The 25,118-nt window shown below is 39.7% G+C and overlaps 1 protein-coding gene across 1 annotated transcript; it reads right to left on the bottom strand.

The window, feature by feature from the left end:
* PDIA4 (protein disulfide isomerase family A member 4) lies at positions 1–24,490 on the bottom strand. Its single transcript, XM_060781547.2, has 10 exons — positions 24,104–24,490; positions 19,289–19,439; positions 13,788–13,993; positions 11,297–11,435; positions 10,746–10,951; positions 7,488–7,646; positions 5,700–5,851; positions 3,297–3,453; positions 2,975–3,208; positions 1–789 (listed from the first exon to the last, which is right to left on the bottom strand). The coding sequence occupies exons 1-10, from the start codon at positions 24,213–24,215 to the stop codon at positions 374–376; spliced, it is 1,932 nt and encodes a 643-aa protein (XP_060637530.2). The 5' UTR covers positions 24,216–24,490; the 3' UTR covers positions 1–373.
* Between the last annotated feature and the right edge of the window lie 628 nt (positions 24,491–25,118).

The raw sequence follows: 25,118 nt of genomic DNA, 5'->3' as shown, positions 1-25,118 counted from the left end.
TTTTCATTTACAATTTCTTCTTTTGTTTTACCAAAAAACATACAAAATGCCAGATCTGAAACCATCAGTTCATATCTAGGGTCAAAAACAAGAGAAGTCATCTTTCTTTCTAGAATACAAAAACAAAAATATTTTTGGAGGAAAACTCTCAAAGCATTTTAATCTGTAGAGTGGGAAGAATCAAGCTATTAAACTAATAAAAAAAGCATTCACATCAAAAGTTCAGTGTTCAGACTTGTTTGGTAATACAAAAAAAAATCCATACTGCATTGTTTTACTCTCCCAAATTTGCTCCAAATGCTTCCGATTCCTTTGCAATGATCTTTTAATTGGATTCAATAATTGTTCACTGTGTGTAACCTCTATCTTTCCCTTAAAGTTCTTCTTTTCTCCTACTTAGTTTAGTGGCATGTTCTTCTACAAATTTGCTCAAGTTCTCCAGATCTCGTTCTCCACTTTCAAATTTAATAGGATTCTTCTTGTTGTTGCTGGGAGCAAAATAGATGGTAGGGAATCCTTCCACTTTGTAATTCTCGCCGGGAACATCATTGGCGGTGGAATCCATTTTGGCGATGACCAGATTTTTCTGATTTTTGTACTTTTTCCCCAGCTCAGTATAGATGGGCTCAAGTTTCTTGCAGTGTCCACACCAGGGAGCATAAAACTCAATGAGGACATCCTTTTTGGGATCCATCACTATAGACTCAAATGTTTTTCCAACTACAATCTTCACCGCACCCTTGTTATTTTTTGGTACAGGCTGCGATTTCACAATGGGTTTCAGTTTTCCTAAAGGAATGAATAAGATAAAAAAGCATTATTATATACAGTTGTTTTTGTGGTTTCACCCACCTATGATATTGGCAACAGGAGTCCTTCCTCATCATTTGTTCAGCTATAAAAAGGGCTAAATTATAAGCTCTTTGACTGAAAATGCTTTTCACAAGATTTGACATATAAAATTTCTTGATATGCCAATCCTTAAATCAGGGGTCCTCAAACTACGGCCCGAGGGCCGGATACGGCCCTCCAAGGCCATTTACCCGGCCCTTGCACAGGATCAACCTAAGTCTGAAATGACTTGAAAACACACCACAACAACAATCCTATCTCATCAGTCAAAAGCAGGCCCACACTTGCCACTGAAATACTAATAAGCTTATATTTGTTAAAATTATTCATTTTAATTATTGTATTGTTTTAAAGTGTTTTTGAACTACAAATAAGATTTGTGCAGTGTGCATAGGAATTCATTCATTTTTTTTTCAAATTATAATCTGGCCCTCCAACAGTTTGAGGGAATGTGATCTGGCTCTCTGAGGCGAGGGAGAGAGATTATTTCCTCTGTAAAAACCTCTTTGCTGCCTTATACTGATTCAGTTTCTTCTTTTATATTGGTTGGGACCTTCTGTGTGCTGTTTAACCTTTGTACTTTATATCGCAGGCAATGAAACACTCTTGTGTATAACCAAGTAACACAGTTTATTTATAACTTCTGGCTCCAACGCTTGTGGTTACATTTGTGTTTTGCTGCAATCTTGAGGCTTACAGTCAGTGTTAACTTTTCTGAATAAACTATCAATGTTTCAAATTCACAAACATGTTACTTGCTTCACACACTCTTGGCTGAATTATATTCTGAACTAAGGCAACTAGCCTTCTTTATGTTCCTTAAAACTCGAGCTCTATTTAACTAACTGCTTCTCTATATTAGAAGTCTTTAACACATCTTCATAACTGCTTATTTCTATCAGGTACTCAAAAACCAACTCTCCTCTTCACACACAGATTCCTAACTCTCATTTTTAAACTCCCTTACTCTAACTGCCTCTTTCAGAACCTTGGCTCTGCCCCCTTGGAATGTTCAGCTCTGCTCTCCCCAACTGTCATTTTGGCCTAGCAGCCTTTTCAAATCCTGGGCCTACACTAATCTGCATATGACCAATCGGCTTCACATATTCAAATGAATCCTATCTCTGCTGTTACTACCCTGTCTGTGCCTATTCTTCCCTATCTGCCATATGTAAGCATAAAGCTGTACACCAAACTTTAACATAGAGTAGCAATTTCACTACACCCTCTGTTTAAAAAGTTTGAGGATGCCTGCCCTAAATCGTGGCGTTTCCCACCTTCTGCTCAATATCCAGCCCAGTGAAGAATTGCAAAGAACTAAAAAGTGTGCCCAGTATTTTATGAAATTTTACCTAGCTGCCTTGAAAGATCTCTCCACCGACGTCAAAGATAACTACCTGAAGCCTAACTCTGCCAAGACACAAGTGTGTGCTTTCCACCTATGTAACCGTGAAGCCAACAGGAAATTGAAAGTTGGAAGAGCTCGAACACTGTTTCCTAAATATTTTGGTGTCACCTCATGAACACTATCATTTAGGAAACACTGTATGAACACCAAGCACAAATAGCTGCACGCAATAACACCCTGAGGAAACTTACTCACAGCACATGGGGTGTAGACCCAAAATTAATAAGAACATCAGCCCTGGCCTTGTCTTACTTGACTGTTGAGTATGTCTGTCCTGTTTGGCACAATTCTGCCCACGTGAAACAAGTAAACACAGCATTGAATGAAACATGCAGAATAATTACAGGATGTCTGAAACCTACAACTATTGATAAACTCTACAAGCTAGCTGGCAAGGGGCTATATCTGTTTGAGTTTGTTTATGTTTTCATCTCTGCTGAGTGAAGAGTAAAGATTTTTCTGTTCACTTTTACTCTGGTCTGTGAGTCTTTTGCATTTGGGTTTTGGGCGCTGGGCAAAATACGTCGCTGAGTAATAGAGTGTTTCTACATATATTTTCACAAAACCTAATATACTCCATCTGATACTCAAGAGTTAGTACCCTTGTCACATGGTGTTACATGTGTTTCATTTAACTTTTTGGAAAGAATGTACATCTTAACACTCAAATCTAAGAAATCTAAGAAAGACTTCCCCACCACCCCAGCCATTTACCTTTTTTGAATGACAAAACAAATTGCCTCAACACATCAGAATCAAATTCTTCTGGTTCCATTGCGTATTTCTTGCCACCTTCATCAAAGATGGCAACGTTAACATCCTCTCCACTATCAATCAGTTCAAGGTCCTTTAGCTCTGAGGAATAATCTTCTTCGTCAGCTACTGCAAAAGTATATTCTGGGAAGTCCTTAGCTACTTCTAAAACTTTATTTCGCCAGTACTGTGTAGCTGAAGACAAATACATAACAAAGTTAAGACATTCCTTGTTCTTCTGTAGCATCTCTTTAAAATACAACAGTTTGTTACCTATGCTTACCAACTCGATAATCAAAGCTGAAGTCTACTGCATAATAAACTACCACCAAGGGTTTCTTATTGTACTTCTTAGCATCATTAGCAGTCTTGCGATGGCCTACAAGAGGCAAAGCATGTTTCACCACATGGCTTTTCACTTCCTCAATATCAGTTGATTCCTGTTTAGAGCAACAAAAAATAGAGAATGTGATGCTTGGAAGACTTTGCACTGAGAAAAAGATAATTGATGCACAGAGCCTAACTAAAAGAACATCTGAAGAACCTTACAATCTATGCAGAATACTGAAAATATTATACAATGAACTTTAGGAATCCTGAGTGGTTATAATAGACTCCAAGCAAATTTTCACACAATCTTACATTGATTATATAATGCAGTTTGAAGCTAACTTGAGGCCATTTTGGCCACAAAATGCACACTGCCAATACGCTCTGTAGCATAGATTAAACAAGAAGTGGCACATTTAAGCCCTCCAATGTGCTGCAGCTGATCCAAGAATATCCCAGATTCAAGGCAAAATCAACTGTATAAAATATGGAGCAAGGTGTAGACACCCAACCTTGCTGCTGCACAGTGAAGAATCTTGAATGGAGGATACTAAAAAAGGAGGATACTAAAAAGAATCTCAAATGGGGGGTACCAAAAACTGAAAGGAAAGAGGTAGAGAACGAAGAAAGGAGAGAAAGAGGTAGGAAAAGAAAAAGGGAGAAGGAAGGAAAGTTAGAGAAGGGAAAGAAGGAGAGAAGGAAAGAAAAAAGGGAAAGAAGGAAGGAAAGAGGGAGTGAAGGAAGGGGGGAAGATGTAGAGAAAGAGGGAGGGAAGGAAAGAGAGAGGGAAGAAAAGAGAGACAGCAGAAGAGAAAGAAAAAGGGGGGAGGAAGGAAAGAGATAGAGAAGGAAGAAGAGAAGGAAGAAGAAAGGAAAGACAGGAAGGAAGGAAAGAGGGAGTGGAGGAAGGAGGAAAAGAAGGAGAGAAAGAGGGAAAGTTGGCCACAGCAACGCATGGGAGGTACAGCTAGTTTTAAATATATTTGCCTATCTTTAACAGAAGCTGAAATGCAATTAAATAGAATCAAAATAGAATAGTTTTGATAGTTGCATTTGCTTGATGAGAGGAGAAGTCAATCAGGTTTTTAATATTAATGTTAATTTATATTTTTTTTAGGAAAAGGGGAGATAAGGGTTTGTTAATTTTAATTGGCAGGGGTGGGGGAATGTAATAGAGTGGGAATACTATAGGGTAATTTAGTAATTGACTCTTTTGTTTTGTTTTTTGTTTAGTTTCTGTGTTTTTTATTTTGTCAGTTTTAAATTACATTTTTGAAAATCTAATAAAAAATCAAATCAAAATGCCAATGAAGTGGGTTGTTAGAGCTTCCCTACCTGCGTGACCTAAACGGTTTGGGACCCGCCTACCTGCATCTCTGTTTATGAACCCCCACGATCTCTTCGATCATCTGGAGAGGCCTTGCTCATGATCCCACCTGCATCGCAGGCGCGATTGGTGGGGACGAGGGACAGGGCCTTCTCGGTGGTGGCCCCTCGACTCTGGAACTCTCTCCCTAAGGACATCAGCCATGCCCCAACGCTGGCAGTTTTTAAGAGGAGCTTGAAAACATGGTTGTTCCAGTGTGCCTTCCCAGAATAAGGAAACTCCAAGCAAGATGTCCCCAAATGCACTTTACTAGAGATCTGGGATATCTGCATGCCCCATCCCCCCTCCAAACACCTATCCTATTCACCTGGTCATGCCCAGCATATTTTTAAATTTTAATTATTACATTTGGCCCTGCCATAGATTTTAATGCGTCGTGGTATGTTGTTAATGTTTATTGCTTTGTTTTGAGTTCATTCATTGTTGTATTGTTGTCGTCGTTATTTTTACTGATGTATGTGGGCTCGGCCTCTTGTAAGCCACACCGAGTCCTCCGGGAGATGGTAGCAGGGTATAAATAAATGTTTATTATTATTAATATTATTATTATTATTATTATTATTATTTTATTTTTTTCAAGGAGGAGCCAGGAATTAATGCAACACACCCTGATAGCAGGCATTCCGCATACATTGAATATTAGAGTCTTTTGATTGAGTACTTATTTTTTCCTCATATCCACGCAGAATACTTTCATTTAAATTATAGATCAAGTCAGCCCAATTTCATCAAGGAACTTATGCATATATACAGTTCAGACACAGGATACATGACAGTTCAACATGTAAATCAATTCAACTAAGGTCATTAATTAGGATCTGGATCGCTATAAACAAATTTCTATACTTAAACAGAAAGTCCTCTAAATTTAAAATGCAATCTGAAATATCAAGTAGCAACAGGCAAAATGGCACGCAGAAAGAATAAAGGTGACCTATTTGTTTCCAATCTAGCTTTGACACAACTCACTTTAATATCCAAAAGATGCATTTTAGGTTCATATTTTGACTGAAATTTCTCAGGTTGCATCACTACCACGTTCCCAGGATCCACTTTCAGAAAGCTCGAAATTTCTTTGCTGAAAGTATGGTAGAACTTGTAATCTTCTCTTAGATTGTTAGCTGTAAGACAAGCAAAAAAGTGAGAAAGCGGGATTTCTGATCCAGCAATTTGTTTGCACAGCACCTTTAGCCTAAAGCAATGTAAGACATTACAAAACAAAGCTTTTCAATATGTATTTATAAATGCAAAAGAATACCAGTGGTTTGTTCCTAACATTAGTGATCAGAGATCTTAATCAGAATGTTGATTAATTATTTTAAAGAAAGCAATTTGTTAATCCTTGCCTGCTGGTTTTTAGTAACTCATTAGTTTTGTTTGTTTTAAGAGTGGTATGCTGATAAAACATTACTATGTTTTTGGACAACGAGATTAACAGCGAAGACATTAATTTTTATATTATTTTAAAGCTCTTTGTAGGGTTTTTATAATTTTGTTTTAAATGTTTTTAAAGTGTATATTGTTAAGGCATTGAACAACTCTTGGTTGTAAGCCACCTTGAGTCACGTTCGGCTTCGAGAAAGGCAGGATAATAATAATAATAATAATACTTTATTTATACCCCGCTACCATCTCCCCAAGGGACTCGTTGCGGCTTACATGAGGTTGAGCCCGCAATACAACAATACAAGCAATAACAATAACAACACATGCAATTAAAATAAATCACATAGACAATGACATAAGCATCGACAATAGTACAGAACACTTTAAAATCTATGGCTGGGATAAAAATATTGTAAATAAATAAATAATAATAAATACTAATACATTATTTTTCATACACAAATGGCTAAAAATCTACCTCCAAGGAAAAGTAACACTACAAACAGAGGTTATCTTCATTTGCAAAAACAAAGGAGAAAAACATGGCTGTACCCTCAGTATCTCTAAAAGTAAAGCATTTGTGGTTCTCTGCCTAGAGCTATTAAGAGATGTGGGTAACACAAAAAAGTTGTTGTTGTTGTTTTTGTTTTTGTTGCGATTATTATTGGTAATGTTGGGTTAATATATAATAAGTGAAAATATGTTTGTTTGTATGTTTCTACCAATTTTTGCATGGCTCCTACTTCTAGAGGGGGGAATGGCAGAGGATGATGGGAGTTATAGTTCACCTATATGTGAACCCCATTAATGATAGATCTGAACCAAACTTAACACACATACACAACATGACCAATGAAAAAAATTCTCGCAGGACTTCAGGAGTATAGACCCTGGGTGATGGGAGTTACAGTTCACCCACATCCAAAGACCGTGAACCCCAATGTGATTGATCTGAACCAAACCTGGCACCTATATGTGATTTATTTAATTGTATTGTTGTTATTTTTTGTTATTGCTTTCTTGTTTATTGATGTGTTGTTGGGCTTGGCCTCATGTAAGCCGCTCCGAGTCCCTTGGGGAGATGGAGGCGAGGTATAAAGTTTTTATTATTATTATTATTATTATTATTATTATTATTATTTTTATTATATACCCATCATGACCAACTTTAACTACCAATGCGATTTGGGGGAATGACCAACTTTACATACAGATGATCAAAGGGATTGCAATTTACCTTAACAATTTTCCAATGGGACCATTCATAATATCCAAAATTAAATAATGATTTCTAATAATTAACATTACAGAATCCCTAACCCAGCCATCCCCGGGTACCTAAGCTAGTCTAATAATGAAGAAAAGGCTCACCAGCATCTTGATAAAGTTGGTAGGCTGGATCTTGGTTTCCTTGGAACACTCCTATGATGATGACATCATCTCCATCTTTCACAAACTCTTGTACCTGTTTGATAGCCTGTATTTGTTTGGATGGAGGACCAGCCTGTTCGATCATGTAGTCAACAATTCCTGTTAACAAAAGAAACCGTTTCCAGATATTGATGGGGGGAAAGAGGATAATAGGTCACAGTTTAAAATTAAATAATATTTACTGCTTTTATAAGAAGGGGAATTAATTCCCATCAACTGAAACTTGCATTTGTTCTTCTAGAAAAGCGATTACCATATATACTCAAGTAGAAGCTGACTCAAATATAAGCCGAGGGACCTAATTTTACCACAAAAAACTGGGAAAACGTATTGACTCGAGTATAAGCCGAGGGTGAGAAATGTAATCGTCAGTAGGTTGAATGTTTTTGAGTATTTACCCAAAACTGTAATTTAAGATAAGACTGCCCAACTCTGATTCAACCATTATTCTAACCTCCTTCAATGTAAATGTGCTTACCTATTACCTATAATGATAGAATAAAATAAATGTAATAACATGTAATAAAAATAATAATAATGGAAATAAATAAATGGAAAATAAATAATGGAAATTTAATAATAGTAATAATAATAAAGTAATAAATGTAATAATAACAATAGTATAGTAAAATAATAAATGCAATAAATACGAGGGGTATTTTTTAAGCAAGGTCCGTTTTGTTGTAGACACTAGTAGTTCGCGCGCATACTGCAATGAGCGCATGCGTCGTGTACCGGCATGCCTCGGGAACAACTATGCTCAGTTTCCGGTCTGTAGCTAACCTGTACGGTTCTGTTCTGTGCTTTAAAAATGTTTAAGACTATCAACTCATCCGCCGCATGTGAGGTTCGCTCAGTGATATGGTTTTTGTCAGCAAGGAACCTGCCTGCTGCAGAAATTCATCGGCGGGTGAGTTGATAGTCTTAAATATTTTTAAAGCACAGAACAGAACCGTACAGATTAGCTACAGAGCGGAAACTGAGCACAGTTGTTCCCAAGGCATGCCGGTACACGACGCATGCACTCGTTGCGGTATGCGCACGAACTACTAGTGTCTACAACAACATGGAACTTACTTTAAAAATACCCCTCGTATAATAATACAGTAAAATAATGTAAATGTAATAATAATAGAGTAAAATATAGTTGTAATAAAAGTAATAATAGAGTAAAATAATGTAAATGTAATAATAATAATAATAATAATAATAATAATAAAGTAAAATAATAAATGTAATAAAAATAATACTAATAGCAGAATAAAATGATAAATAACCTTGACTCGAGTATATGCCAAGGGGATTTTTTCAGCCTAAAAAAGGGGCTGAAAAACTAGGCTTATACTCGAGTATATACAGTACTTACAGAACTGAATTTACTCTATTATTATTTTATGGAATGAAGCATTCCCAGAATAATGGCTGAGACTGATTACAGACCAAAGTGAGTGACCACATATGCAGACTGAGTTAAACATGATTTTACTTTGGCGATTTGGTTTATATGTATTTTACCTATATGTATTTTAATCTTGTATTTATTTATTTATTTGCTTTATTTCTATACCACATTTTTCAGCCCAAACAGGCGACTCAATGCGGTGTATTGTTGTATGATGTTTTAACTTGTATTAGTAGCATTGAATACTTGCTGTAAGCCGGTCTGAATTCCTCTACGGAGGTGAGAAGATTGGTATACAAAAGTTTTAAATAAATAAATAAAGGACATTCCTTTCATTTGAATGGTCATGTATGTTTTCATGCTCTTGTCGTCTCAGAAAAATGTCAACTGAGTCTACATACATCAAGTCAGGTAGCTGAATAGGGTTTTTTGCATGCCTCGCTGTGACTTTTGTTATGTTGATGACACGTTAAGGTAAAGTATGGTTATGTACATAATACATGCAATTAATATAATAGGCAAGTGATCAATTGGGAAGTATCCCAATTGATGGGATAAACTGGCTGAATGTTTGGATGAGATTTTTTAAAGGCAAGGTTCACATCAGTCAGAGAACCTCTGTTTAATAAATTAATTTTGTACCATATATTTGTGCCTTTGAGAATGCGACAATAGGGTGTTGGTTGGATGAGTTTAGACACATGACATCTGTGGTTAAGGGGTGGCAGTATCCAGGGGCGATATTATACAAATGAAGTCTTGCACTGGAATGACTAGGTCATCTAGAAGAAGTAACAAATGCTTCTGTTGTCCACAAAAATGACAACCATTGGGATTAGCAGAGGTGCCTCCTGAAATTCTTCTGGTGAGCAATGAAGGCCCACAACCCTGACATGGCTGTTTCTGTCTTTTAAACACAATTCAGTGACTTCTGATTTACTGGGCCTTTTCAACTGTAGAATTAGTTTCACATTTACTGTCCAACTCTTGATTAAATGATTATTTACCTTCTTCAATGTAAATGTGCTTAAGTATCCTTCCAATAATAATAGAGTAACATAATAAATGTAATAATAACAATAATAAAAAAGAGTAAAATAATGAATGTAGCAATGACAACAATTATACAGTAAAATAATAAATGTATAATAGAGTAAAATGATAAATGTAATAATAATAAATAGAATAAAATAATAAATGAAATGAAAATAATAATAATAATAATAATAATAACAGAGTAAAATAATAAGTAACCTTGACTCGAGTATAAGCCGAGGGGGAATTTTTCAGCCTAAAAAAAGGAAATGAAAAACTAGGCTTATACTCGAGTATATACAGTAATACTACTACTAATAATATGATATTATAATTATATATTTATATTACATGTAACATAACTAATAATATTATGATATAGTGGTATGGTGCAATATTCCAATGTTTAATTTTGATATTGTACTATGCTAATGATGTAATGCATTGTACGTATATATACCTTGTAAGCCGCTCTGAGTCCCCTTTGGGGTGGGAAGGGCGGCATATAGATGTCGTAAATAATAAATAAAAAATTCTCATAGAAAAGATTTCTGGAAAAAGATGAGTATCTGAATGCAAGAGTATATTCTGTCAATCATTCTAATATTGTGTTAAGGAGAAATCTGGTATCCTTTTAAAACAAACTTCAGCATATCGCAATGAGAAAACCAGCTGTTGGTGGATCAATTTCTCAGAAAATGCGAACATATTCCTGTTCAAGCCTTATTAAAAATATTATAAAGAAAGGCACTTCACCATACCATACTTTTCTCTTGGACCATTGTACTCGTACGGTTTGCCTTTGCGGAAAATCTTGAGAGTCGGATATCCTGACACATCAAACCTCTTTGCAAGATCTGTTTCAGCAATAGCATCAACTTTTGCAAGGGAAATAGGGGGAGAATGCTTCTTAAGCTCCTTAGCTGCTTTCTCATATTCTGGAGCCAATCGTTTGCAGTGTCCACACCTACATTGGGGAAGAGGGAGAAGAGAAGGAGATTAAATGAATAGTTTTGGTATTGTATATCCAAATAAAAGAACAAAAAAGAGAACAAAAAACAGCAGGGAATTGAAACTAATAAACCAAGTGATGTCGACTATAATTTTGGATCCATACTAAGAAAGAATGAGTAACAGGAAATCACCTTTCTGAAGGTAAGAGATTATGAGAGTTAGCCCAAAACATTAAGCCATTCAAAGTTTTCCCAATTCAATCTTCATATTTGCATGAATGTATTTTCATGCTTCTTTATCAAAGGAACCAATACATGGAAAGTGCGAAAAGTCAGAAGGATAGGCCGTTCCATATTACCATGGAGCATAAAATTCAACCAGAATTATGTCAGCCTCATTCACTGTTTCATCAAAGTTTTCTTTGGTCAACACTAATGTTGCATCTGGTGGAGGGATCCAATCGGGATTTGAGACTTCTTTCACCTTTGCAACCATTTCTAAAAAAGAGAGTGTGAAGAGAGAGTCAGAGAGAATTAATATTAACAGCATCCACCCAAACATCCAATTCACCATGGAAAAAGAAAATGAAGGAAGACTGCGTATTGTCAAAGGCTTTCATGGCCGGAATCACTGGGTTGTTGTAGGTTTTTTCGGGCTATATAGCCAATGGTCTAGAGGCATTATCTCCTGACGTTTCGCCTGCATCTATGGCAAGCATCCTCAGAGGTAGTGAGGTCTGTTGGAACTAGGCAAAAGGGTTTATATATCTGTGTAATGACCAGGGTGAGACAAAGAACTCTTCTCTGCTGGAGCTAGGTGTGAATGTTTCAGCTCACCACCTTGATTAGCATACAATTCCCAGAGATTCCCAGAAGACATCACAGCTCTGTTTCACCATTGCCTCACCACCAGCTACTTTCAGTGGGACAATGGGTTCTACGAACAGAAAGATGGAGTAGCTATGGGGAGCCCTCTCAGCCCGGTCATAGCTAATTTCTACATGGAACACTTTGAAAAACAAGCCCTGGAGACAGCAGCAAAAAAGCCCACGATATGGTTCAGATATGTGGATGACACTTTCACCATTTGGAGCCACGGAGAAGAAGAACTCAACAGGTTCCTGGACCATCTTAACAGCATCCACCCAAACATCCAATTCACCATGAAAAAAAAATGAAGGAAGACTGCCTTTTCTAGATGTCCTAGTCATCCGCAAACCAGATCAACAGTTGGGTCACACCGTTTACAGAAAACCCACACACAGAGATAGATATCTACATAAAAACTCCAACCATCACCCAAGTCAAAAAAGAAGCACCATTAAAGCCTTGGCAGACCGTGCAAAAAGAATCTGTAAACCCCACCTTCTCCAAGATGGACCGAACCACCTAAACTGGGCTCTACAGGCCAATGGATACTCAGACATCAGAAGAGCTGCAAGACCGAGAACAAGCCACGAGAGTAAAGATGAAGATCCACCCAGAGGAAAAGTGTTCTTGCCATACATTAAGGGAACCACTGACCGCATAGGGAAGCTGATGAGGAAACACAACATACAAACTACCTACAGATCCACCAAGAAAATCCAACAAATGCTACGTTCAGCAAAGGACAAGAGGGATCCTCTCACCTCTGCAGGAGTCTACCGTATACCATGCAGCTGTGGACAGGTCTACATAGGGACCACCAAACGCAGCATTGCCCAAACACAAATCAAGGAACATGAAAGGCACTGCAGACTACTTCAACCAGAGAAGTCAGCCATAGCAGAGCACCTGATGAACCAACCTGGACACAGCATTTTATTTGAGAACACAGAAATGCTGGATCACTCCAACAACCACCATGTCAGACTACACAGAGAAGCCACTGAAATCCACAAGCATGTGGACAATTTCAACGGAAAGGAGGAAACCATGAAAATGAACAAAATCTGGCTACCAGTATTAAAGCTCTAAAATTACAACAGCAAAACAACAGAGAGGAAACAATCAGAGACAGCAAATCACCTCTCAACAAAAGACTGCCCCAGGCACTGCCAGGCCATCAAATGCTAATGAAGGTGGTCAGTTGAAACATTCACACCTAGCTCCAGCAGACAAGAGTTCTTTGTCCCACCCTGGTCATTCCACAGATATATAAACCCTTTTTCCTAGTTCCAACAGACCTCACTACCGCTGAGGATGCTTGCCATAGATGCAGGCGAAACTCAGGAGAGAATGCCTCTAGAACATGGCCATATATCCCAAAAATACCTACAACAACCCAGAATTAATATTTGTTTTCAACTAGAAAAAAATTCATCCCACCCCACAAACTTCAGGAAAGCAGAGTCGAAGTCATCCTTTGGCAGGTTTGGCATAACCATTAATGTGATCTCAAAGGGAGAACTTCTCACTCCAATGAGACAATAATTGAACAACTGTTCACTTATGTGGAGGTAGAAGGATGTCACTGGCTTTGGGAAACAGCTGTTTGGTGACTTTGCAGTGCAGCTTCCCTTTTCTCATAAAAAGAGCCACTCAAATTTTTCAAACACTTTCGAAACCATCTTTTTTTCAGAAATAAACATCATTTAAAATATAAAAATTGAGTCTGCATTTTGTTTATGATATGTAGATAAAATTGATCAGGGTGGATATATTTTAAAGATACAAGATATATTTGTTTCAGAAAATAGCACTCAAGAAAGCCTTATGAATGAGGATTAAATACAGGCTAAATCCATGTTGCAGCACAAAAAGTACAAAAATAGCTATTTGTATTTAAAGTAGAAAATCAGTATATCTCCATTTCACCTCTTACAAAGATATACAATATATATATTTTATATATGTAGCACTGCTTGCCTGCTTCTGTTCTTGAGCCTTCATAATCCACAGGTTGCCCCTTCTTCAAGATTTTGATGGTTGGGTAACCACTAACATCAAAGCGACCAGATACAGTGGAAGCTGATGTAGCATCTATCTTAGCAACTGGGATGGGAGGATCATTTTCACTCAGTGTTTTGGCTATTTTTTCATATTCTGGAGCAAATTGCTTGCAGTGCCCACACCTGGGAGGGTGGAGAGAAAGAAAATTCAGTTAAGCTTTCAACTTTACTACTCAGTTTCTACATCAGAGAAAGGAAGGAGATGAACATGACTGATTTTATTTCGATACTAGCCGTCTCCTGCCACGCGTTGCTGTGGCTCGGTCTGTGTATATGTGTTTTGTGTGTGTATATATGCGTCTATGTGTGTGTGTATATTTGTGTGATTGCGTATATATATGTGTGTGTGTGTTTTTGTGTGTGTATATATATGTGTACATATATTTGTGTATTTATATGTGTACGTGCATATTGTGTATATGTGTGTGATTGTCTATATGCATATTTGTGTGTATATATTTATGTGTGCATGTGTATATGTAGCTATGTGTGTATGTATATGTATGTGTGTATATGTGTATATTTGTGTGTGTTTGTGCATACATATAAGTGTGTGTGTATGAATGTGTGCATGTTCATATGTATATGAGGGTATGTGTATATGTATATATAGTGTATTTTTTGGGCTTTTAAGTTTATGCCGCTGGGGTTTTGTGTGTGTGTGTGTGTGTGTGTTTATGGGTGATGGACACTCATTGGACTGTTAGGTGTATTGTGTCCAAATTTTGTGTCAATTCGTCCAGTGGTTTTTGAGTTATGTTAACCCCCCAAACGAACATTACATTTTATTTATATAGATACACTGTTTGACTATATTGTTAACTCAGGGGTCCTCAAACTACAGCCCGAGGACCGGATACAGCCCTCCAAGGTCATTTACCTGGCCCTGGCTCAGGGTCAACCTAAGTCTGAAATGACTTGAAGGCACACAACAACAATCCTATCTCATCAGCCAAAAGTTGGCCCACACTTCCCACTGAAATACTAATAAGCTTATATTTGTTAAATTAATCTTCATTTTAATTATTGTATTGTTTTTAAGTGTTTTTGCACTACAAATAACATATGTGCAGTGTGCATACGAATTCATTCATGTTTTTTTCAACTTACAATCCGGCCCTGCAACAGTTTGAGGGACTATGACCTGGCCCCCTGTTTAGAATATTTGTGGACCCCTGGTCTATCTACTCCAAAGGTATGTCTTGGGGTCAAATATTTACATTGCAGGTGCCCAATGTTATTTATGTTTCATGTACCTCTACATCTGTTAGACCTGTCCCCCTATATCCCCCATTGCAGGTGCCCAATGTTATTTATGTTTCATGTACCTCTACATCTGTTAGACCTGTCCCCCTATATCTCAAGCATTTGGACATGATTGGAACAGAAGTTGCGTGCTTCTAGTTCTGGAGAGCAGCCAAAACAGATTTCCACTCAGACACTGCCACATTCCTACACATGATCAACTACACAGCTACATGAAGCAAAGCATGGGTGCAAGTAGATTTTCAGTTTTTAAAATGAATGCAAACTGAACTCTTGAGGTGAGCTATCAATCATTTCTTGTGACTACGAGTGCTGGAAACAGTGGAATCCTGATTCTTATCATTCTTTTTTTTTTAAAGCGAGGAGAACAAAAACTGTGTGAGTTGGCATAGATGCCTAACGGTAACTAACACAAGTCCTCTCAGATACGGCCTGCACAATCGGAAGAGTCATGTGGTACAGACTTCTTGGGACTCAATTGCTTCCAAAAAGTGCAATACAATGTGTGATTGTTCCCCACTCAAAGGTACCTTGCTTCAGAAAGGATCGTTTGTCAAGGACCCAGAAAACAAATCAGGCAGACATTATCTTACTAGTTTGATTGCAGGACCGTGTGCATAAATTTCCCCCACTACTGTCTTTTTTTCTTGATAGGCTGTAATATTACAAAGGTGCAAACCATTACAGATAATCATCATCATCATCTTTATTTATACCCCGCCACCATCTCCCCATTGGGGACTCGGAGCGGCTTACATGAGGCCAAGCCCAAACAACAATTACAATAAAGAAAAACCGAAAATGCAAATAATAAACAACAACATCATAGTTACATAAAACAAATCAGAAAACAAGACATGTGGATACATAACAATGCAAAATTACGCTAAGCACAAGTTCAAGGACAATGGGACAATGAACAATATCATACGAAAGCTGACTGGCACAACCTGGGGATCACAACCAGATATAGTGAAGACATCTGCCCTTGCGCTGTGCCACTCTGCTGTTGAGTATGCATGCCCAGTGTGGAACACATCTCACCACACTAAAGCAGTGGATGTGGCTCTTAATGAGACATGCCGTATTATCACGGGGTGTCTGCGCCCTACACCACTGGAGAAATTACACTGCTTAGCCGGTATTGCACCACCTGACATCCGCCGGGAAGTAGCAGCCAATAGTGAAAGGACCAAGGCAGAGACATCTCCAGCTCATCCCCTGTTTGGGTATCAGCCAGCACGTCAACGACTTAAATCTAGAAATTGTTTTCTAAGATCTACAGAGACACTCGCTGGAACACCTCAGCAAGCGAGAGTCCAAAAGTGGCAGGCTCAAACCCTCAACCAATGGCTGATACCAAATGAGAGACTCCCCCCTGGGCACACAGAAAACTGGGCAACTTGGAAGGTGTTGAACTGACTGCGCTCTGACACCACGAGATGCAGAGCCAACCTTCAGAAATGGGGCTACGAAGTGGGATCCACGACATGCGAGTGTGGAGAAGAGCAAACCACTGACCACCTGCTGCAATGCACCCTGAGCCCTGCCACATGCACAATGGAGGACCTTCTTGCAGCAACACCAGAAGCACTCCAAGTGGCCAGATACTGGTCAAAGGACATTTAATCAACTACCAAACTCACAAATTTTGTATTTTGTCTGTTTGTTTGCTTTGTTGTGTTAGAAATGTAATATAATTTGACTGGTTATCCTGACACGACAAATAAATAAATGGGCGGGCTACATGTAATGATTAAAAGATGAACTGATTAAAACTAATTGAAACTCAGGTGAGATAAAAGAATCTTATTTGCGGGGGAGGGCTAATGTATATGTGTAAATGACTGAATAACCTGTGGCTATATAAACATATATCATTTTGGGGATGTTGTGGAAAGAAGCATTAATTACCTTATTATGCAACACACACACACACAGGCCACACACTGGAAGGCAGCCTCATAGGGTTGTAAAGATAGATAGAAATAATTAAATAAAGGATCGCTATAGGATGGACTTGTGTGGCCTGTCAAACACACATATGCCAAGAAATGTGACCTACTAATTATTGATGTAGTTGTTATGGATTATGGTATGCTTTGTAATTTATATACATAAATGATGCAGAATGGGATATTGATCAGATTGCAGGTAGATATGGGAAGGATGAGAGACATGACAGTGAGAAATGAGGAAAAATGGAATGGGTTTGGGGGAGCCAGACATTATTAAATAGGTATAAGTGTGTGATCGAAATGTATCGTAATAAAGGTCTACTTGTTATTCTTTTTACAATGATATGCTTACTACAGCAAATTCACCAATCCACGTATTTACTGATCCATACTATATGGGGACAAGAGACAGGGCCTTCTTGGCAATGGCCCCCGTCTGTGGAACTCTCTCCCCAAGGACATCAGATTGGCCACCTCTCTCTTATCCTTCGGAAGACAACTGAACACCTGGCTCTGGGGCCAGGCGTTTGACCAGAGGACAGAGACAATAGGAAAAGGAATTTTTGAATTTTTGCGACATTGGATTCTCCCGGCTTGGTTTTGGTTTTACTGGCACATTAATTTATTGTTAAATGAATTTATTGATAATTTTGTATGTTTTAAAAATGATTTTACTGCTTTAATTGTAATTCTTATGGTGTATATGTTGTTAGTATCATCTGATACTTATGTGAGGCCGCCCTGAGTCCCTTTGGGGAACTCTGGGGAAAAGGGTGGGGTAGAAATGTATGAAATAAATAAATAAATATATTGGGGGCCCTGGTGGTGCAGTGGGTTAAACCCCTGTGCCGGCAGGACTGAAGACTGACAGGTCGCAGGTTCGAATCCGGGGAGAGGCGGATGAGCTCCCTCTATCAGCTCCAGCTCCTCATGCGGGGACATGAGAGAAGCCTCCCATAAGGATGATAAGAACATCAAATCATCCGGGCGTGCCCTGGGCAACGTCCTTGCAGACGGCCAATTCTCTCAAACCAGAAGCGACTTGCAGTTTCTCAAGTCTATCCTGACACGATTAAAAAAAAAACCTTATTAATTTATTTATGATATTTATAGCCCGCCTTTCTCAGCCATACAGTGACTCAAAGCGGGTTACAGATTGGCACAATTCGATGTCAGGCATTCATAAAAGTTCCATTAAAACAACCAACATTAGAATATAAAACATAAATAAAAACCGTTAAGGCATATAATCATCGGTGTCATACTGTTAAAAACGTTATCCAGTAACATCGTCTGGCCATTCCATGTTCATCATTCATAGTTCTGTGTTTTCTATTCTGCTGTATTCTCAAAAGCTTGTTCTAAGAGCCGGGTCTTTACTTTTTTTTGGAAAGTCAGGAGGGAGTGGGCCGATCTAATATCCCTGGGAAGGGAGTTCCATAGCCGGGGGGCCACCACTGAGAAGGCCCTGTCCTTCGTCTCTGTCAATCGCACTTGCAAGGCAGGTGGGATCGAGGGCAGGGCCTCCCCACATGATCTTAAGCTCCTAGATGGTTCACAGGAGGAGATACGTTTGGACAGGTAAGCTTTGAGGCCCAAGTACTTGTTCTAGAGAGGGATCCTGAAGTAAGTGACAGGAACTCAAGTGTTTGGTACTTCAGGGTCATCATAGTCATCACAAGAGACTACAATATGCCTTCTGATGGAGATGTGCAACAACATAAGCAACCACAGGAAGGGTCACACTCTCCCCTTAGAGTACAGGATTACATCCATATTATACTGATTCAAAAATCTCAGCAACATCATACTTTGCTAATGTTGAAAGAAAATCTATAAAATATAACTGATGCAACGAAAGTATACCAATGACTCAGAACACAGTACATCCTTATGCATTACAGATGCATCCGTCTTCAGTATATATTTATCAAAAAATCAAAGTTTACTCTAAATCAAGATTTAAAAATAGAGCCTGAAATAAATTAGGAAAACCCAAGAAAGAAAAAAACCAGATTATGTAAACCTTGACAGTGTTGATACCATCGTTACCTGTGCTTAGGTTGACGGGAATTCATAATGAGGATAAGAGAAAATGATGCCCAATATTCACCAATGTGCAGATATCTCTTCAACAATATGTGTAAATCCTTTTCAAGATAAAGGATGAAAATTCGGGAATTATTAGGCTTACCAAGGAGCATAGAACTCCAGGAGCACCGTATCTTTGCCCTCAACAAATGTATCAAAGTTTGCATCATTCAGCACCAATACACCATTTTCCTCTTTTACTTCTGTATCATCGTCGTCGTCATCATCGTCATCATCATCTTCTAAATCAGACTCTGTTGAAAGGAAAGGAATCACACTTGATACATGAAATCTGACATTGCAATATACAAGAATTGCACTAAAATCAGCCTATTTTAATAAAACCCAAAGATCTGGAAGGAAACTATCTATATAAATAAAAATGTAAAGTTCGTTTGTGGGATTAACAGAACTCAAAAACCAGTGGGCCAATTGACACCAAATTTGGAAAGCATACACCTAACAACTCAATGTATGTCCTTCACTCAATTTTTTTTAAATTTTCTCATTTGGGAGTTGTACTTCTTGGGATTTATAGTTCACCTACAATCAAAGAGCATTCTGAACTCCACCAATTATGGAATTGAACCAAAGGTGACACACAGGACTCCCATGAGCAACAGAAAAGACTAGAAGGGTTTGGTGGGCATTGACCTTGAGTTTGGGAATTGTAGTTCACCTACATCCAGAGACCACTGTGGACTCAAACAATGATGGATCTGGACCAAACTTGGCACAAATATTCCATATGCCCAAATATGAACACAGATGGAGTTTGGGGGAAATAGACCTTGACATTTGGGAGTTGTAGTTACTGGGATTTATAGTTCACCTACAATCAAGGAGCATTCTGAACCCCACAAACGACAGAATTGGGACAAATTTCCTACACAGAAACCCCCATGACCAACAGAAAATACTTAAGGCCATCCAGTCCAACTCTCTTCACCAGGGCAAGAAAATCTAATCAAAGCCTTCCTGACAAAGAGCCATCCAGCCATAGATATAGATAGATAGATATGATTCACACACACACAGATATAGTATCATAGATTTGAAAGGGAACCCGAAAGGACAGTGATATGTTGCATAATCCAGTGTATGCAAACCAGACACTCTCCACATCAACACTGACAAAGAAACAAGAAATATTGTTTACCCACAAGCATAAAGAACTTACATAGATTAGAAACCATTACTTTCTTTTCCAGCTCACGAGACTGGGCCACAGCAACGCGTGGCAGGGGACAGCTAGTTTCCAATATAGTTTTTAAAGTGTTGGGAGAATTCCCTTTTCCTTACCTCCTCTCTCCTTTACTCTTTTTTTATGATGCAGCAGAATAATATGGCAATATTTGTTTAAAAAACAGTGCTACTCTTAAACACGTTATTTGCACAAACCCCTGTGTCGGCAGGACTGAAGACAGACAGGTAGCAGATTCGAATCCGGGGAGACTGTGGATGAGCTCCCTCTGTCAGCTCCAGCTCTACATGCAGGGACATGAGAGAAGCTTCCCACAAGGGTGGTAAAACATCAAAACATCCGGGAACCACCTGGGCAACGTCCTTGCAGACGGCCAATTCTCTCACACCAGAAGCAACTTGCAGTTTCTCAAGTCGCTCCTGACATAATAACAACAACAAAGCTACTATGAGATTTCTTGCATGCTTTCTGCCTGATGTTCTGATTGGAACAAAATAACAAAGCGTAAGCTTGAAAAGCTCCAAGCAGACCATTATTATCATGACAATGAGTAGACTTTGTCTTGACAGACCAGTCATAGAAAAAAAAAAGGTGACACATATTTGTGACACACTGAGATGTTACAATGTGGTTCCTAGTGGGTGAAAACAAACAAGTGTACCTCAGCAAAAAAAACAAAAAACAAAAAAAAAAAACACCAAAAAACCCCCCACAAATGACAGAGACTAGAGAACAGATGATCAAAGCAGATAATCCACACCATCTGCTTTGAATTGGATTATATGAGTCTACACTGCCATACAATCCAGTTCCAAGCAGATAATCTGGATTTTATATGGCAATTTGGAGAAGGAGCCACAGTCTATTGTAGTGATAATCCATCAAGTTTTGGAGTATCTGGAGAAACAATGGCTTCAAACTACAAGAAAGGAGATTCCATCTGAACATTAGGAAGAACTTCCTGACTGCGAGAGCTGTTCAGCAGTGGAACTCTCTGCCCCAGAGTGTGGTGGAGGCTCCTTCTTTGGAAGCTTTTAAACAGAGGCTGGATGGCCATCTGTCGGGGGTGATTTGGATGCAATTTTCCTGCTTCTTGTCAGGGGGTTGGACTGGATGGCCCATGAGGTCTCTTCCAACTGAGAGCACATCATTGGCCTATTTTACAAAGTAGTATGCGCCATACGATTCCCACAAAGAGGCAACCGTAAGAATTCCTGCAAATATCATAGAATCATAAGAGTTAGAAGAGACTGCATGGACAATCTAGGCAAGTGTTTCTCAACCTGGGGGTCGGGACCCCGGGGGGGGGGTCATGGGGGGGTTTCAGAGGGGTCATCCAAGAACATCAGAAAAACATGTTTCTGATGATCTTAGGAACCCCTTTGGCAGAGAAGGCTGAAGACCTCTCCACCTGTCCTTCTTGAAGGGGAGAGTAGGCATGCTGTGCATGCGCAGATGAGGGAGAGGATACGAGGCTGGAAGGAGGCTTGTGCCAGCAAGTCCCTTCAAGACATGGGGGTTTTGTGTGGGCCCAATTCTATCGTTGAGGGGGATCCGAATGCTCTTTGATTGTAGGTGAACTATAAATTCTAGAAACTACAACTCCCAAATGTCAAGGTCTATTTTGGGCATATTGAGTATCTGTGCCAAGTTTGGTCCAGATCTATCATTGTTTGAGGACAAAGTGCTCTCTGGATGTAGGTGAACTACAACTCCAAAATTCAAGGTCAATGCCCACCAAACCCTTTCAGTATTTTCTGTTGGTCAAAGGAGTTCTGTGTGCCAAGTTTGGTTAAATCCCACCTATGGTTGCCATTTATTTTCTGGGCCTTCCGATCTCTTGCTCCCGCCCGCATCTCAAGTGCAACTTGCGGGGACGAAGGAGGGGGTCTTCTCTGTGGTGGCCCCCTGGCTATGGAACTCCCTCTCCAGAGATATTAGGCAAGCCCCCATGCTAGCAATCTTCAAGAGGAACCTGAAAACCTGGCTATTCCAATGTGCCTTCAGTAATTTAATGTAAGAAACACCCTGACCAAACTTTGCACTAAACGTCCTTAGAAGCACTTTATTTATAGTTCGTGCAATTGAATCCTCCCTCATTCTCGGATCCTCATCATGATGATCTTCACTGTCCTATCTCCCAGAGTTTTTTAAAATTTTAGCCTTGAAGGTGGACCTGCCCAGTGAAATCCTCTGTTTTTAATTGCATATTTTATATTGTCTATTGTCGTCTATTACATTTCTTTGCATTTTATTTTCTGGTTATTGCTATGTTTTTGTATTACAATGTATGTACTGCACTGATGGGCTTGGCCTCATGTAAGCCGCACCGAGTTCCCTTGGGAGAGATGGAGCGGGGTATAAATTATTATTGTTGTTATTATTATTATTATTATTATTATTATTATTATGTTGGAGTTCAGAATGCTCTTTGATTGTAGGTGAACTATAAATCCCAGCAACTACAACTCCCAAATGACAAAATCACCCCCCCCCCAAACCCCACCAGTTAAACCCCTGTGCTGGCAGGATTGAAGACCGACAGGTCGCAGGTTCAAATCCGGGGAGAGGCGGATGAGCTCCCTCTATCAGCTCCAGCTCCTCATGTGGGGACATGAGAGAAGCCTCCCACAAGGATGAAAAAAACATTATTTATTTATTATTATTAACTTTAATTATACCCTGCAAAATCTCCCAAAGGACTCGATGCGGCTTACAAAGGCCAAGGCCACCAACAAACAACAGCATACAAATACAACAATAAAACTCATAAGCAAATAATAAAACATCAAGCAAAACAATAAAACACTAAAAACAATGACACCATGACGCATTTAAAACCTAAAGGCCGGGCCAAATGTAATGATTAAAAAATTTAAAAAGTGCTGGACTTGACAGGTGATATGTAGAGGTTTTTTGGATGTAGGTGCAATGTGCAGACAATCCTAAAACTAACAAAGTGCATTTGGGACATGATGCCAGGAGTTTCCTAATCTGGAAAGGCACACTGGAACAGCCAGGTATTCAGGCTCTTCCTAAAAATTGCCAATGTTGGGGTTTGTCTGATGTCCTTGGGGAGAGAGTTCCAGAGTCGGGGGCCACCACAGAGAAGGCCCGGTCCCTCGTCCCCACCAAACGCGCTTGCGACGCAGGTAGGATCGTGAGCATGGCCTCTCCAGATTATCGAAGGGAACATGTGGGTTCATATATGGAGATGCGGTCACATAGGTAGGCGGGTCCCAAACCGTTTAGGGCTTGGGAACATCAAATCATCCAGGCGTCCCCTGGGCAATGTCCTTGCAGACGGCCAATTCCCTCACACCAGAAGCGACTTGCAGTTTCTCAAGTCGCTCCTGACACGATAAAAAATACAATTTGCAATAAAATAAACAACGTAACAATAAAGTATAAAACACCAAAGCATATAAACAATACACACAAAACAATATACACAAAACATCTCAGATATTTACATTATGATTCATAACAGTAGCAAAGTTACAGCAATGAAAATAATGTTATGGTTGGGGGTCACAATATGAGGAACTGCATTAAGGGGTCAGGGCATTAGGAAGGTTGAGAAACACTGCTCTAGTTCAACCCCTTTAACATGCAGGAAAAGCACAATCAAAGCACCCCTGGCAGATGGCCATCCTGCCTGTTTAAAAGCCTCCACTTGGAGCTGGCAATTGCCCTGCAGTCAAACACCCTTACCTTCCCCTTGAGCTTCCTCCTCCTCCTTCCCTTCCTCTTCCTCCTGGCACTTCGCTACAAGAACCAGCTGCGCCAGGAGAAGCGTCAGCAGGCACACTCGCCTCATGTTCATCTTTTCCTCCCAAGCCTTCCCTTCGCCCTTCCTTTTGGGTGCCTTCTTCACTCCCTTCTTTCCCAGCAGGCGAGAGTCTAGGAAGTCCTTCCTTCTGATTGGCTAGGAGAGGAACGGGACTCGGAGAGCGGAGGGAAACCAGCCAATCAAAGGCAACGGGGCTGAGGGAGAACGCCGGGCGCGCGCCTCCTCGCCGCCTTCCCAGGTGCAGTTGCTTCACTCTTCCTCGGCGTCCCAGTCTCTCTCCCTGTTAGAATGCGAGGGGCGTGTGTGCAACGTGGGCGGGGTTTCTTATTATTAAACTTCACGCTGGCTCTGAGGTGCGTTTTTCTGATTGGCCCGTCAGAGAGCCCACCAATCACAGCGTGCCACTCAGCTGGAAAGGCAAACACACTCTGAGGCGGAGGTCTATCTCAGGACAAAAGGCACTCAGTGGGCGGGGCCGCCGCGTCCGCGAGGCCACATCACGCCTTGTGATTGGCCAGAGGGAGATTTGAGAAGAAGGCGGGGCTATTCACTAGGCTCTTTCTTCCACGTCAGTGCAGCTGGGGAGTTGTTCCTGAGTTAATGTGTCCAGAGGAGGGCGGCTAAAATAATCAAGGGTCTTGAGAACAAGCCCTATGAGGAGCGGCTTAAAGAGCTGGGCATGTTTCGCCTGAGGTCTTCCTCCTACACTGCCAGATATTCCAGTTCAAAGCAGACAGCTGTGTGGAAGGGCCCCGAGAAGCCCCCCAGTCTTCCAGGATGTTATCATATTCCATATACCTGGAATATTGCGTCCAATTCTGGGCACCACAGTTGAAGGGAGATGTTGACATGCTGGAATGTGTCCAGAGAAGGGCGACTAAAATGATCAAGGGTCTGGAGAACACGCCCTATGAGGAGCGGCTTAAAGAGCTGGCC

This window comes from Anolis sagrei, chromosome 6 (genome assembly GCF_037176765.1).
Source record: "Anolis sagrei isolate rAnoSag1 chromosome 6, rAnoSag1.mat, whole genome shotgun sequence".
Classification (NCBI taxonomy): Eukaryota; Metazoa; Chordata; class Lepidosauria; order Squamata; family Dactyloidae; genus Anolis; species Anolis sagrei.
This window is presented reverse-complemented; position numbering and strand designations above follow the sequence as displayed.